The 13,212-nt window shown below is 46.3% G+C and overlaps 1 protein-coding gene across 1 annotated transcript in view; it reads right to left on the bottom strand.

Annotated features, from left to right (window-relative positions):
- MALRD1 (MAM and LDL receptor class A domain containing 1) overlaps nucleotides 1–13,212 on the bottom strand; it is a 460,314-nt gene that overhangs the window by 245,159 nt on the left and 201,943 nt on the right. Inside the window, exons 21-25 of the mRNA XM_066584724.1 lie at nucleotides 11,239–11,452; nucleotides 7,802–8,049; nucleotides 7,376–7,658; nucleotides 5,724–5,969; nucleotides 470–627 (exon numbers count right to left, since the gene is read on the bottom strand). Coding sequence (XP_066440821.1) covers nucleotides 470–627; nucleotides 5,724–5,969; nucleotides 7,376–7,658; nucleotides 7,802–8,049; nucleotides 11,239–11,452 — 1,149 coding nt within the window. The remainder of the gene's footprint in view (nucleotides 1–469; nucleotides 628–5,723; nucleotides 5,970–7,375; nucleotides 7,659–7,801; nucleotides 8,050–11,238; nucleotides 11,453–13,212) is intronic.

The following is a 13,212-nucleotide window of genomic DNA, read 5'->3' as shown; positions in this document are numbered from 1 at the left end:
TATATGCAACCAACAGCACAAAATAGAAACAACCCTTCAAAGGGAGAGGTTCTCTGACGCTGCACAGCCACAAGTAGAAGATGGACTCCTATCTTCCTTTGAATACATCCCAATATAAGAGTGACAGCAGCAGAAGTCCAGGTGCAGTAAAACAGGTTTTCTTTATTTCATCAGTAAAACACGCGACGTTTCGGCCATTGCTTTACTGCACCTGGACGTCTGCTGTCTGATGTCTAAAGACATTCTGATTGAAGCCTGTACAGCCCCGATGCCGGAAGACGTCCAGCAGGGTATTCTTACTGTATTTCACTGGGCGGTCTGTTGTCGGGGGCCTCTTCAGCATGTCACATACCGCAGTACTGGCTCTAGCCAGCAGATGGCGCCATTGTATAATGGCAGAAAGAGAAACCCCCCTAGGAAACCCTCATTCCAAAATTGGATTGCAAAGGGTTAAGATAACATCTCTTACTTTTATAAGAACTCGTATTTGTCCAGTAGCCTTTGTTGACATGTAGTACCAGAACCTCAGCTCACAATCCCTTGCCGACTCCTTCCACCTGGAGCTTTTCAGATGAGCTTTTTCACCACGTAATCCAACATAAGACGTCTCGAGGTACAGAAAGTGACCTATTGTATGGAGCATAAAGAACGGTTACATTACTCTTCATAAGTCAGAATGTTTTCATTAAATGTAAATCAATTACTGCTCCATACAAGCCATAAAACGGTAGACGTCTGTGTGTCAATACTCTGTCTCGACGCTTCCAATGTCATATGGACTCACATGGTGGAGGTGTTTTTTGGCATAAGGAAAAAAAAGAAATTAGCAAGGTCCATCAGATACCAGATTACGGAAGTATGTTTCCTGGGATATCTCTGGAATACCATGCTGTTCAGAAGCTCCATATGGCTTAACTGGATGGACATGTGTCTTTTTTCAACCTTACAGCCTATTACCCCCAATGCTGATCAAGAGGAAAGCAGAAAAAGACCCAATGAGGTAGAAGCCAATTTTCCTCATTTTAGGGCAAAAATTCTTTCCCAACTCCCATCTGGTAATCAGAATAACCCCTGGATCACCAACCTTTCTAAAGCAACCAGTCATATAACATATAATATTATTACACTTCAGGCCCCTCTTATACTCTTTTATTGAGTTCGCCATCACCAAGTCCTCTGACAGAGAGTTCCAAAGTCTCACTGCTCTTACAGTAAAGAACCCTCTTCTACTGTATGTTGGTGTAGAAACCTTCTCTCTAGACATAGAGTGCGCCCCCTTGTTACAGTTACAGTCCTGGGTGTAAATAGATGATGGGAGAGATCTCTGCACTGACCCCTGATATATTATACATAGTTATTAGAGCGCCCCCTTGTTACAGCCCTGGGTATAATAGATGATGGGAGAGATCTCTGTACTGACCCCTGATATATTATACATAGTTATTAGAGCGCCCCCTTGTTACAGTCCTGGGTATAATAGATGATGGGAGAGATCTCTGTACTGACCCCTGACATATCTATACATAGTTATTAGAGCGCCCCCTTGTTACAGTCCTGGGTATAATAGATGATGGAGAGATCTCTGTACTGACCCCTGATATATCTATACATAGTTATTAGAGCGCCCCCTTGTTACAATCCTGGGTATAATAGATGATGGGAGAGATCTTTGTACTGACCCCTGATATATCTATACATGGTTATTAGAGCGCCCCCTTGTTACAGTCCACACGCTTGTATTTGCAACAATGCATTCCCTATGGTGTGTGCACATGTCCGTGCTTTACAGGTATGTGCCTGCAAAGATAGGACATGTGTGCACCATTGGGAATGCACGCATTGCTTTCAATTGGGCCACAGCTGCTGCCGGCAGCCCTGGTTCCAACATACGTGAGGGCCTGTAACAATGGCGTTACCTGTCTCTGGATGACGAAAAACGAAACAGTTGGAGCTGCTGGTGCTTGTTGGATAATCAGACAATCTTCTTTACTGGTGGTCTGTAGAGGGCACCCTGAGCCCGGTCACCTTGTGTGCCCTCACACATCCATTGGTCACAAGAATTTCTAACAGTCTGGTCAGGCGATCCTCTCTACTGGTGGTCTGTAGGTGGCGTCCTAAGCCCGGTAACCTTGTGTGCCTTCACACATCTACTGGTCCCAACACCTCCTAACAGTCTGGTCAGACGCTCCTCTCTACTGGTGGTGTGTAGGGGGCATCCTGAGCCAATTCACCTTGTGTCCCCATCCGCTGGTCCCAACACACTCTAACAGTCTGGTCAGATGCTCCTCTCTACTGGTGGTCTGTAGGGGGCGTCCTGAGCCTGGTCACCTTGTGTGCCCTCACACATCCACTGGTCCCAACACCTACTAACAGTCTTGTCAGATGCTCCTCTATACTGGTGGTCTGTAGGGGGTGTCCTGAGCCTGGTCGCATTGTGTGCCCTCACACATCCACTGGTCCCAACACCTCCTAACATTCTGGTCAGACGCTCCTCTCTACTGGTGGTCTGTAGGGGGCGTCCTGAGCCCGGTCACCTTATGTGCCCCCATCCACTGGTCCCAACACCTCCTAACAGTCTGGTCAGACGCTCCTCTCTACTGGTGGTCTGTAGGGGGCATCCTAAGCCCGGTCACCTTGTGTGCCCCCATCCACTGGTCCCAACACCTCCTAACAGTCTGGACAGATGCTCCTCTATACTGGTAGTCTGTAGGGGGTATCCTGAGCCCGGTCACCTTGTGTGCCCCCACACGTCCACTTGTCACAACAATTCCTAACAGTCTGGTCAGACAATCCTCTCTACTGGTGGTCTGTAGGGGGTGTCCTGAGCCCGGTCACCTTGTGTGCCCTGACACATCCACTGGTCCCAACACCTCCTAACAGTTTGGTCAGATGCTCCTCTCTACTGGTGGTCTGTAGAGGCGTCCTGATCCCAGTCACCTTGTGCCCCCATCCGCTAGTCCCAACACCCCCTAACAGTTTCGTCAAATGCTCCTCTCTACTGGTGCTCTGTAGAGGGCACCCTGAGCCCGGTCACCTTGTGTGCCCTCACACATCCATTGGTCACAAGAATTTCTAACAGTCTGGTCAGGCGATCCTCTCTACTGGTGGTCTGTAGGTGGCGTCCTAAGCCCGGTAACCTTGTGTGCCTTCACACATCTACTGGTCCCAACACCTCCTAACAGTCTGGTCAGACGCTCCTCTCTACTGGTGGTGTGTAGGGGGCATCCTGAGCCAATTCACCTTGTGTCCCCATCCGCTGGTCCCAACACCCTCTAACAGTCTGGTCAGATGCTCCTCTCTACTGGTGGTCTGTAGGTGGCGTCCTAAGCCCGGTAACCTTGTGTGCCTTCACACATCTACTGGTCCCAACACCTCCTAACAGTCTGGTCAGATGCTCCTCTCTACTGGTGGTGTGTAGGGGGCATCCTGAGCCAATTCACCTTGTGTCCCCATCCGCTGGTCCCAACACACTCTAACAGTCTGGTCAGATGCTCCTCTCTACTGGTGGTCTGTAGGGGGCGTCCTGAGCCTGGTCACCTTGTGTGCCCTCACACATCCACTGGTCCCAACACCTACTAACAGTCTTGTCAGATGCTCCTCTATACTGGTGGTCTGTAGGGGGTGTCCTGAGCCTGGTCGCATTGTGTGCCCTCACACATCCACTGGTCCCAACACCTCCTAACATTCTGGTCAGACGCTCCTCTCTACTGGTGGTCTGTAGGGGGCGTCCTGAGCCCGGTCACCTTATGTGCCCCCATCCACTGGTCCCAACACCTCCTAACAGTCTGGTCAGACGCTCCTCTCTACTGGTGGTCTGTAGGGGGCATCCTAAGCCCGGTCACCTTGTGTGCCCCCATCCACTGGTCCCAACACCTCCTAACAGTCTGGACAGATGCTCCTCTATACTGGTAGTCTGTAGGGGGTATCCTGAGCCCGGTCACCTTGTGTGCCCCCACACGTCCACTTGTCACAACAATTCCTAACAGTCTGGTCAGACAATCCTCTCTACTGGTGGTCTGTAGGGGGTGTCCTGAGCCCGGTCACCTTGTGTGCCCTCACACATCCACTGGTCCCAACACCTCCCAACAGTCTGGTCAGACGCTCCTCTCTACTGGTGGTCTGTAGGTGGCATCCTGAGCCCGGTCACCTTGTATGCCCTCACACATCCACTGCAACACCTCCTAACAGTCTGGTCAGACGCTCCTCTACACTGGTGGTCTGTAGGGGGCGTCCTGAGCCTGGTCACCTTGTGTGCCTTCACACATCCACTGGTCCCAACACCTCCTAACAGTTTGGTCAGATGCTCCTCTCTACTGGTGGTCTGTAGAGGCGTCCTGATCCCAGTCACCTTGTGCCCCCATCCGCTAGTCCCAACACCCCCTAACAGTTTCGTCAAATGCTCCTCTCTACTGGTGCTCTGTAGGGGGCATCCTGAGCCCGGTCACCTTGTGTGGCCTCACACATCCACTCGTATCAACACGTGCTAACAGTCTGGCTAGAACATCCTAGGTGGCGTCAATTTGTTGTTACTACCATGCAGAAAATCGACAACTCCTTCGAGGTGCTTGATTTTTCTTTGACAAAGAGTGTATATGATCCTTCAGATCTGTCTTGTTAGAAGCCTGATGAAGAATCCTAAGTAGATCTGAAAGCTTGCTGTTCCGTCATTCCATGTTAGCCATTAAAAGGTATCAAATCTACAGGATCATTTTGTTTCTCTGCCGGCTCACACGGTGTTACACTTATTTTCTGTATGATGCATAAATACATTTTCTGATGACTACGTTGTAGACTGTTCAGCCTGAGTGACTTCCCTCGTGTAGTCAATGTCTTTGGTTCGTCACTTGCTGGCTAGAGGTTTGTTGATTTATGTACTAGTTTCACCCGCGTCATCGAAATGTAAAATTACTGAAATGTCACCGTTTTCATTTCATAAAATAGCGAAGGATGGAAACGGAAGTATCCGCAGCAACATTTCTATTTGCTAATAGACAAGCAAGAACAGCTTCTATAGCGCCGATATCCGTTGACATGGAAATGGATAGTTGGCTATTACTCATCATTATCTTCGTTAAGTGGGTATCTAGTGTAGAAGTGGAAATAAGTTGAGGGATTAAAGGGGTTGTATCATGAAGACACTCCTTGTCCATATGTTCGATTAGGACATATGAACATCATAGATGGGGGACTCTCAACTCTCATCAATAAACCAGAACAGAGAGCTGCTGTACATGAAGGGATCCAGTTAATTCATGTATTATACAGAGAACCATTGTGGGGGAAATGCCTGGCCAGAAGGGGCTTCCCATGTTGAGAATCGCACGCGCGCGGGGCGGGGGGGGGGGGTAAGCAGTTGAACCCTATTCAAAAAGGGGTTGTCTTGTTAGGCAATGTGGTCCTAGCAACACGAAGGTCAGACATGACTCAACTGACCAGAATGTATAAAATTGTCTTGCTAATCACAGGATTGACTCCAAAACCATCATCTCCGTCCGAAAACCACATCTGCAGTGCAATAATCCCAAGAGCTCAATACGAGTAAAGGAAAGTCTAGTCACAGCCCTCGGCAAAACTGTTGTGGGATCTGTGGTACCAATGAAGCCCGGCTAATATCGACGTTAGTCTAACCTAAGCCAGGAATACAAGTACGTCATCTTCCATTATGACCCAACATCTTTCGTCCCTACATTTGCCTCTTTGGTAACGTGCAGTAATGGTCTTACCATCTCCACTTCCCAGGGTGTGGTCCACCGGAGGGCTCAGAGACGCAGAGGAATGCCTTTCCAAAGTCCAATCAAAATTGTCAGCCTTTGAGTTTTTCCACCCGCAGTTGCCATTTTCAAATGTGCATGATGTGCCACACTGTATTTCATCTGTATTATCCCCACAGTCATCCACAAAATCGCACAGCTTGTCCGGTGCGTAGCATTTTTTATTCTGGCATTCCAAAAATCCTCGTGGGCAAGGCTCTGGGAGGAGATAATTTGGGGTTAGACGCTTCTTATACTATAAGCGAATTTTTACCATGTGGGTTCATCTTTTGGAAAAAAGTTTTTTTTTTAAACTAATATGTTTTTGGCGCTGCTGCATTTAACGACTTTCAATGGATGGAGCGGAGATAGATAGATTTTTGAGTAACGAGCTGCAGTTTTTATTTTTGGGTACATATGACTTTTTTATCACTTTTATTGCATTTTTGGGGAGGCCAAATGAATACAAACAAGTTTGGCTTTGTTTTTATGTTTTTCTTACATTTGCCACATGGGAAAAATGGTGCGTCCAATTTGCCGTGCAAGTCATTATGGAAGCAGCGATACCAAACATGTATTCTTAATTTTTTTATACAAAAAGACAGAAATGAATGCAAAAAAGGAGGGGTCTTTTTTGTTTTTTTTATTTACGTTTTTTCCACATTTTTTCATTTCCATGCATGGGACTAGAATTTGCAATCTTATGATTATTCAGGTAATGCACTGCAATACTACTATACTGCAGTGTATCACCTCTTTTCATTCACAATACCAGCCATGGTAGACCCAGAGGCCCCTGCAAGGCCTCCAATTGTCTCCATAATTGAATGGGGGATGGCCGATGACATCATAGAGGGAGCTGTCGTTGTCTGATTTCATCCCAGGAAATATTTAACCTTTTCCAATCCACTGTCTGATGTCTTCAGACATTCTGATTGAAGGCTGTACAGCTCTGATGCCGGAAGACGTCCAGCAGGGTATTCTTACTGTATATTACTGGCCAGTTTTTTGTTGGGGGCCTCTCCAGCATGTACCATACCGCAGTACTGGCTCTAGCCAGCAGATGGCGAAATTGTATAATAGCAGAAAGAGAGAACCCCCTAGGAAACCCTGAATCCAAAATTGGATTGCAAAGGGTTAATATTTAAATCTTGGGTAACCCTTTCAAATTGTGTTTGGCTTTCTAAGCAGAGAGAAAAGGTTTCCAGGTACTAGGTGCACCCTGAGAATAAGTAGTAAAAACTAGGTGTCAATACGTAGGACTCTGAAAGAATCAGAAAAGCCTGAAGAGGTGGATATAAACTTATAGCCTCGCTTTGTGCAGTAGGAATGACATAAGCAGCCAATCAGGCTATCTTGTGTGGTTTGGGTTACTCTATTAGAAGTAAATGGGCGTTACAGCTGTGTTACGCCATTTCCGCAGCTCCTGCGTTAAGGATACAATGTAGCAGTCTCACTTGGCTGCTTCTATCCTCCTAGCCACCTCGTACAGCGAGGTATTCCAATTGTAGCCTTGTTTGACTGGGATGGGAATACCCCTTTAAGCAAAAAAAAGATTAGTCAAGACTTTGGGTAAAACCATTTGACAAAAGTCTTACCTTTCCCGGGTCTATGCTTTGGAGAACTTGATGCAAATGCATCCTGGGTAAATGCAGAAGATGGAACGCACTCATTGGAGAGAACGATGTCATCCAGAGCTATGTCTCCTCTTTGATTTCCGCCAACTTTGCCTTCCAACACAATGTAGAAATCTTCCCCCACATCATGGAGCGGAAGCCCTTTTCTCTGCCAGAAATTCCCCTGATCTCCGGACAAGTTCAGAAGGAGAGTCTCCCGTCCGCTCAGTGTTACCTGATATACGGTCAGTGATCCGATGCCCACTCCATACATGTGGAAATAAAAGATGATCTGTGGGAGAGAAGATGAGGCAGAAAACATGCGTTATCACAACTGGTTACAATGTATCCTATCGATGAGCTTTACTGTACATCACAGGCCTGAAACTTTTTTGGTTTGAAAGTCTCTCCCAGTCTCTTCGGGGTTAAACATACCTTGCAGTTTCTACTCCATTTGCTTATTATTGGTCCAAAAAGCTTCGCTGCCTGGCCGGGTAAATGTGGGAAGGATCCTTCTATGAAGATATAAACCCCAGATGGGTTCTGCATGGTGTGATCAGTCACGGGGCCGGTGCCAACGGTCGGGGTGCTCCCGGCTCGCATGCTCCAGTCGAAATTATCGGTCTGACACTGCCTCCAATCACAGAGGTCAAATTCGAAATTGCAACGTCCAAGATAGGAGCCTAGGGGGTAAGCAGCAGCCGATCAGTGACACCCGCTACCATAAGCCTATGGCGGTGCAGTATATATTTTAGCAATTTTACAGACACTCCTAACTTATACTTGGCTACTAAAATAATTTTCATTTTTTTTTAACTTTTAATTAACTCCTTCAAGACCAAGTTGTGCCTCGGGGCTGCTTCCCACAGGTGTATTTGCACAAACAAAATTTCCTCACTTCATTTTTTTGTGTTTGCGAAAAAAACACAGCATGCTCTACTTTTGTGCACCAAAGGTCCCCTAGAAGTCTAAGGGGTGTGTGCAAATGCGCGTGCGATGCAGAGTGGTATGTGCAATATACTGCACAATTGTACCAGAAAAAGAACACACCTGGAACTGCTTAGACTTAATAGCCATGTAAATCGGGCGTGGTTGTGTCCCATGTGCAAAAAGCCGAGCCCTGCGGGCACAAAAATATAATGAAAAACACTGATATACTCTCAAAAAAGACTCGTTCACAGAGAAAATACATCTGCCCATGTGAAGCCACCCTTAGGCCATTTTCATGCGCCTGATTTGTGCATTGCTGGACATACAAATCTTAAACAAGTATGAACCCCATTCTTTTGACATAATCTCTCCCCACATCGCATAGCAAAGGCCGGCTTCACACGGGCTCTAAAATTTCACGAGATTTGTGCGTTTTTAGACACACAAATATAAACCCCCCTTCCTCCTTTGAATCAGGTCATACACATGAGCGATGTTTGCCTGCATCCACTGCGATACCATGCGAGAAACACATTGCAGCATGTTCTATCTTGTCCTTTATCTCACATTGAAGCCCCATTGTGGTCAGTGACGGCCACGATTCCCTTCCCCCCCAGCCAGTGATGCGAGGCTGCCTTTACATAATAACACCTTGCATCCCTGAGGATTTCAAATGGTGGGGAGTGCGATATAGGGGTGGGATTCACGGCCCCATATTGCGCTCGCCCATGTGAGGTTAGCCTAAAGGTTTTACACATCCTGAATTCTTTCCCAGTGCTCTGCAGACTGGTGGGGGAGAATACCAGGGGGGTTTACTATGAAGAGAGGTTCTTGGTCTCCTCCTTTGTGTCTCTCCAAGTGTATTGGGCCTCAAACCCAGACTGGCAGCTCTCCCTGTTGAGCCATCCAGGCCTTTGGACAAAGTCCCTTGCATACCCTAGCCTTGTTCCTGTTTACGTAGTTCCTTCCTCCAGGTCCTGAACCCCCCTCTGTCTGGATTGTACTTCCTATAAAAACCCTTGCCCTGACACTCCTGCATTACATGATTATTCTGCTCAAAACCGTTTGAACTAACTTCTCTCCTGCCTGCTATTGCTACAAGACTTCCCAATACCAACTTCTGGCTTTCCTCCTGACTGCATTACCCGCCTCATCCATTGTACTGCAAACCGTGATTACTTGTTGCTGACCTCTGGCTTTTCATCTGAGTACATTTTCCACCTCATCAATTTGTACTGGAACCGAGATTTCCCAATAACAACTCCTGGCTATCCTGACTACTCTTTAGGGACCTGCATGGTCACCACATCCGTGGCTCCTATCTAGTGTCGGTAACACGTTACAAAGTGGCACTAACACTAGCAGTATCCTGGGTTGTGCAGGAAATGGTTGTGGGCTCCAATCAGCCAGTAAGTGGATTTTACTAGTTTCTCAGGTTCAAGAATGAGGTTTAAGCATCCCAGAGATTATGTTGATGTAGTGAATGAAAAATGAGAAGAAAAAAGGAGCAGAGCAATCTATATACCGATGTTTTGGTTTGAAAATGTTTTTGTTTTGTTTTTCTCCTCCCTCATTCTATATATGGTAGTGAGATTGATCGATTCTTGACAAGTCTGAGAGGGTGCAGCCAATCCATGAAACATCACACCTTCCAAGGGAGACGCGCAAATACATGAGATAAATGTAGGGGGAAAATGTGGTTATATGCGCAATCCATTTAACTCAAAGAGGCACAAGACGTGTTTTTGAGCTTGACTTGCCTGTCTTTATTAAAAATTAATCCAGCATATAACAATAGATGCGTTTCGGAGCCATTGCGCCCCTTCCTCAGTATTTTAGCTAGGAATACACAGCCAGCATTGGTGTGTTCTCTTTGCAGAGGAGTGGAGCACCCCAGAAACGTGTCTATTATTATATGCTGGATTAATTTTTAATAAAAACAGAGGAGTTGAGCTCAAAAACACGTCTTGTGCCTCTTTGAGTTAAATGGGATTGCGCCTATAACCATGTTTTTTTCCTACATTTATCTTATGTTGATGTAGGATGCCTGATGAAGGTCCCCACCCAGGAGAGAAACGTGTTCCATGCCATTACACTTGGAATCTCCTAGGCTGTTCCTTGGTTCTGTTTACGGTGCTCCCGATCCCCTTGTTTCCCCTATTCTTCCTTATGTCAACAGAGACAGATGCTGTTCCTTGGAGGGAAGGCTATTATTCCCCTAAGTCCCAGTCGCTTGTCCCTCCTCCTTTAACCCCTTACGCCCCCCAGTCCAAGGCAGCTTCATTAGTACCACTTTGCTGTCCGACATTCAGTGCATGCTCAGAAGGAATCTGGAAGAAAAAACTATTTACACAAAATTCACATCTGCGCTACGGATCTGGTTTTACTGCTTCACTATAGGAGCAGAAAAACGGAATTCCCTGATGAGCGGATCCGTCTCATGACGCAACAAAACTGTGCCGAATAGACCCTATTGGCTTTAGTGGAATCCGTTCAGTTCTGCACTTCACCAGACGAAAAAGTCCTGCATCCACCATTTTTTCATCCGGTATTTCATTCTGCATCTGCATCGGAGGCTCGGAACAGAATCTATCATGCAGATGTGAATAGAGACATGCTCTAAACAACTGAACCATTAATACAGATGCCAAACTGAGGCTTATTCCTTGATTTTTGGACAGATCCATTTAACTAGCTGATCCTTCGAAAAATGAGGAAACCTTCATTCCTTTTTGTTCCGGTTTACATCAGTTTTTGAAGTTGTTTATGGGGTTGTAGACGGACACGTTGGAAACTAAAAATAAGAATTCAAAGCTAAAACCTCAACCCAAATGTGATCAGCGCCTTGTCTGATGCTGCATATTAGTGGGGGACCATGTGATGGTATAATGGGGGGGGGGGGGGGCATCTAATTGCTGCCATTAGTTTGTAGAGTTGCTTACGGCACAAGTACGGGTCCTCATCAGAGTTGTCTGCACAGTCGTTGACGAAGTCACAGGTGGTGTTTTGGGGGATGCAGTACTTATTGGCACACATGAACTCCTCGGACGTGCATGGCTTATCCTCTACCAGCACTGGCAAACAGTCTTCAAAATAAATATCATCCACACAGACGTCTCCTACGTAACTTACACCACGTTTAGCACGAAGGACAATCTGCAAAAACAATAGTAGTATTACTGAGATATTGGATGATGCAAGATGGACTATCCTAGCAAATGTAATCGGACCCCTGAGCAAGAATCACAAGGAGTAGTAATTTCCATATGGTAATACTTAGTGGGACATTGGATACTCTTTGTTTTCAGCTGCAACCTGTAGAGGAATCCAGCAAGTATTCAATTTTCTTGAAGCGCCACCACAGGAGAAATGAAGTATTACGCAATGTCCACTGAAATCAATTTCAATGTAAAGCACTGATGTTGCGGGTCCTCGGGAGAGAAAAGCGCTCTTAGGCCTCATGTCCACGGGGAAAAGAAGAATTAAAATCCGCAGCGGATTTTAACTCTTCTCCTGCCTGTGGATCCGCACCACATAGGGATGCATTGACCACCCGCGGGTAGATAAATACCCGCGGATGGTCAATAAAAGGGAATAAAAAAAAAAATGGAGCTTGAAAAAAAACGTGACATGCTTCATTTTCGTGCGGGTCTCCCGCAGGCTTCTATTGAAGCCTATGGAAGCCGTCCAGATCCGCGGGAGACCTAAAATAAGAATAACTTACCCGCAGCGGACCGGCAGGTCTTCTCTTCTTCATGGCCGGATCTTCTTGCTTCGGCCCAGCAGATGTGCCCAGCGCATGCGCGCGGCACGCTGCCGGAGTGCCGAGTACATCCGTCGGTCGAAGAAAGAAGATCCGGCCGTGAAGAAGAGAAGACCTGCCGGTCCGCTGCGGGTAATTTGTTCTTATTTATTCTTCTTTTCAGCGCTCATGTCCGCGGGGCAGGAGGGACCCGCTACGGATTCTCCATGGAGAATCCATAGCGGGCCTGATTTTCCCCGTGGACATGAGGCCTTAGTCAATCTCTAGCTGATAGGTTGGGTTTCTGAATGAGGGTCATACTTGGTGGAATACTTTCTACTAATGTTTGGTACACTTCAACTGGTATTTCCCTCCATTTATCCTGCAAACCTCAGGCGAGTTCCCTCAAAGATGGACGCTGTTCATATTTCCTGACTTGACGTTCCATTTCATCCTACAGATGTTCAGTAAGTTCAGGTTGGGACTCTGTGCAGGAGAGTCAAATCGTGGGACATCCGTATCCTCAGACCAACATAAAAGAATGCTGGATGTGTGACAAGCCTCGTTGTCGTGTTGGAAGTATGGCCGACCATTCCCAGAGTATTACCACATTGTTGGCAGCACATATTAATATATGGAAATAAATACTTTTTTTTATTCTTGCTCTGGTGTCCAAATACTTTTGGTAGGATAGTGTGAAAATAAGTTACAGGTGTTATTCACTATGGAGAGATGCTGTTTGTTACAAATTCACCCAACGATACATTTATCACAGGGAGTTTTGCTTTTGGGACTCTTTGTTTTCAGCTGTAACCTGCAGAGGAATCCAGCAAGTGTTCGATATTCTTGAAGCGCCACCACAGGAGAAATGAAGTATTACACAATGTCCACTGAAATCAATTTCAATGTAAATCACTGATGTGTTGGGTCCTCGGGACAGAAAGGCACTTTTAGCCAATCTCTAGCTGATAGATTGGGTTTCTGAATGAGGGCCATACTACTATTAATTTCAGAGCAACGTGCTCGACTATTGGGGGGATTTACTGCAACAAGAGAATAAAACTGATTACTATTTATATGACAGATGTAAATCTAATAAAAACATCTCCATTAAAAGTCTTTGGTCACCATAAAGTTTAGAAATTATCCCATATCCACAGTGGATTCAATGCTG

Source organism: Eleutherodactylus coqui, chromosome 12 (genome assembly GCF_035609145.1).
Source record: "Eleutherodactylus coqui strain aEleCoq1 chromosome 12, aEleCoq1.hap1, whole genome shotgun sequence".
Lineage (NCBI taxonomy): Eukaryota > Metazoa > Chordata > Amphibia > Anura > Eleutherodactylidae > Eleutherodactylus > Eleutherodactylus coqui.
This window is presented reverse-complemented; position numbering and strand designations above follow the sequence as displayed.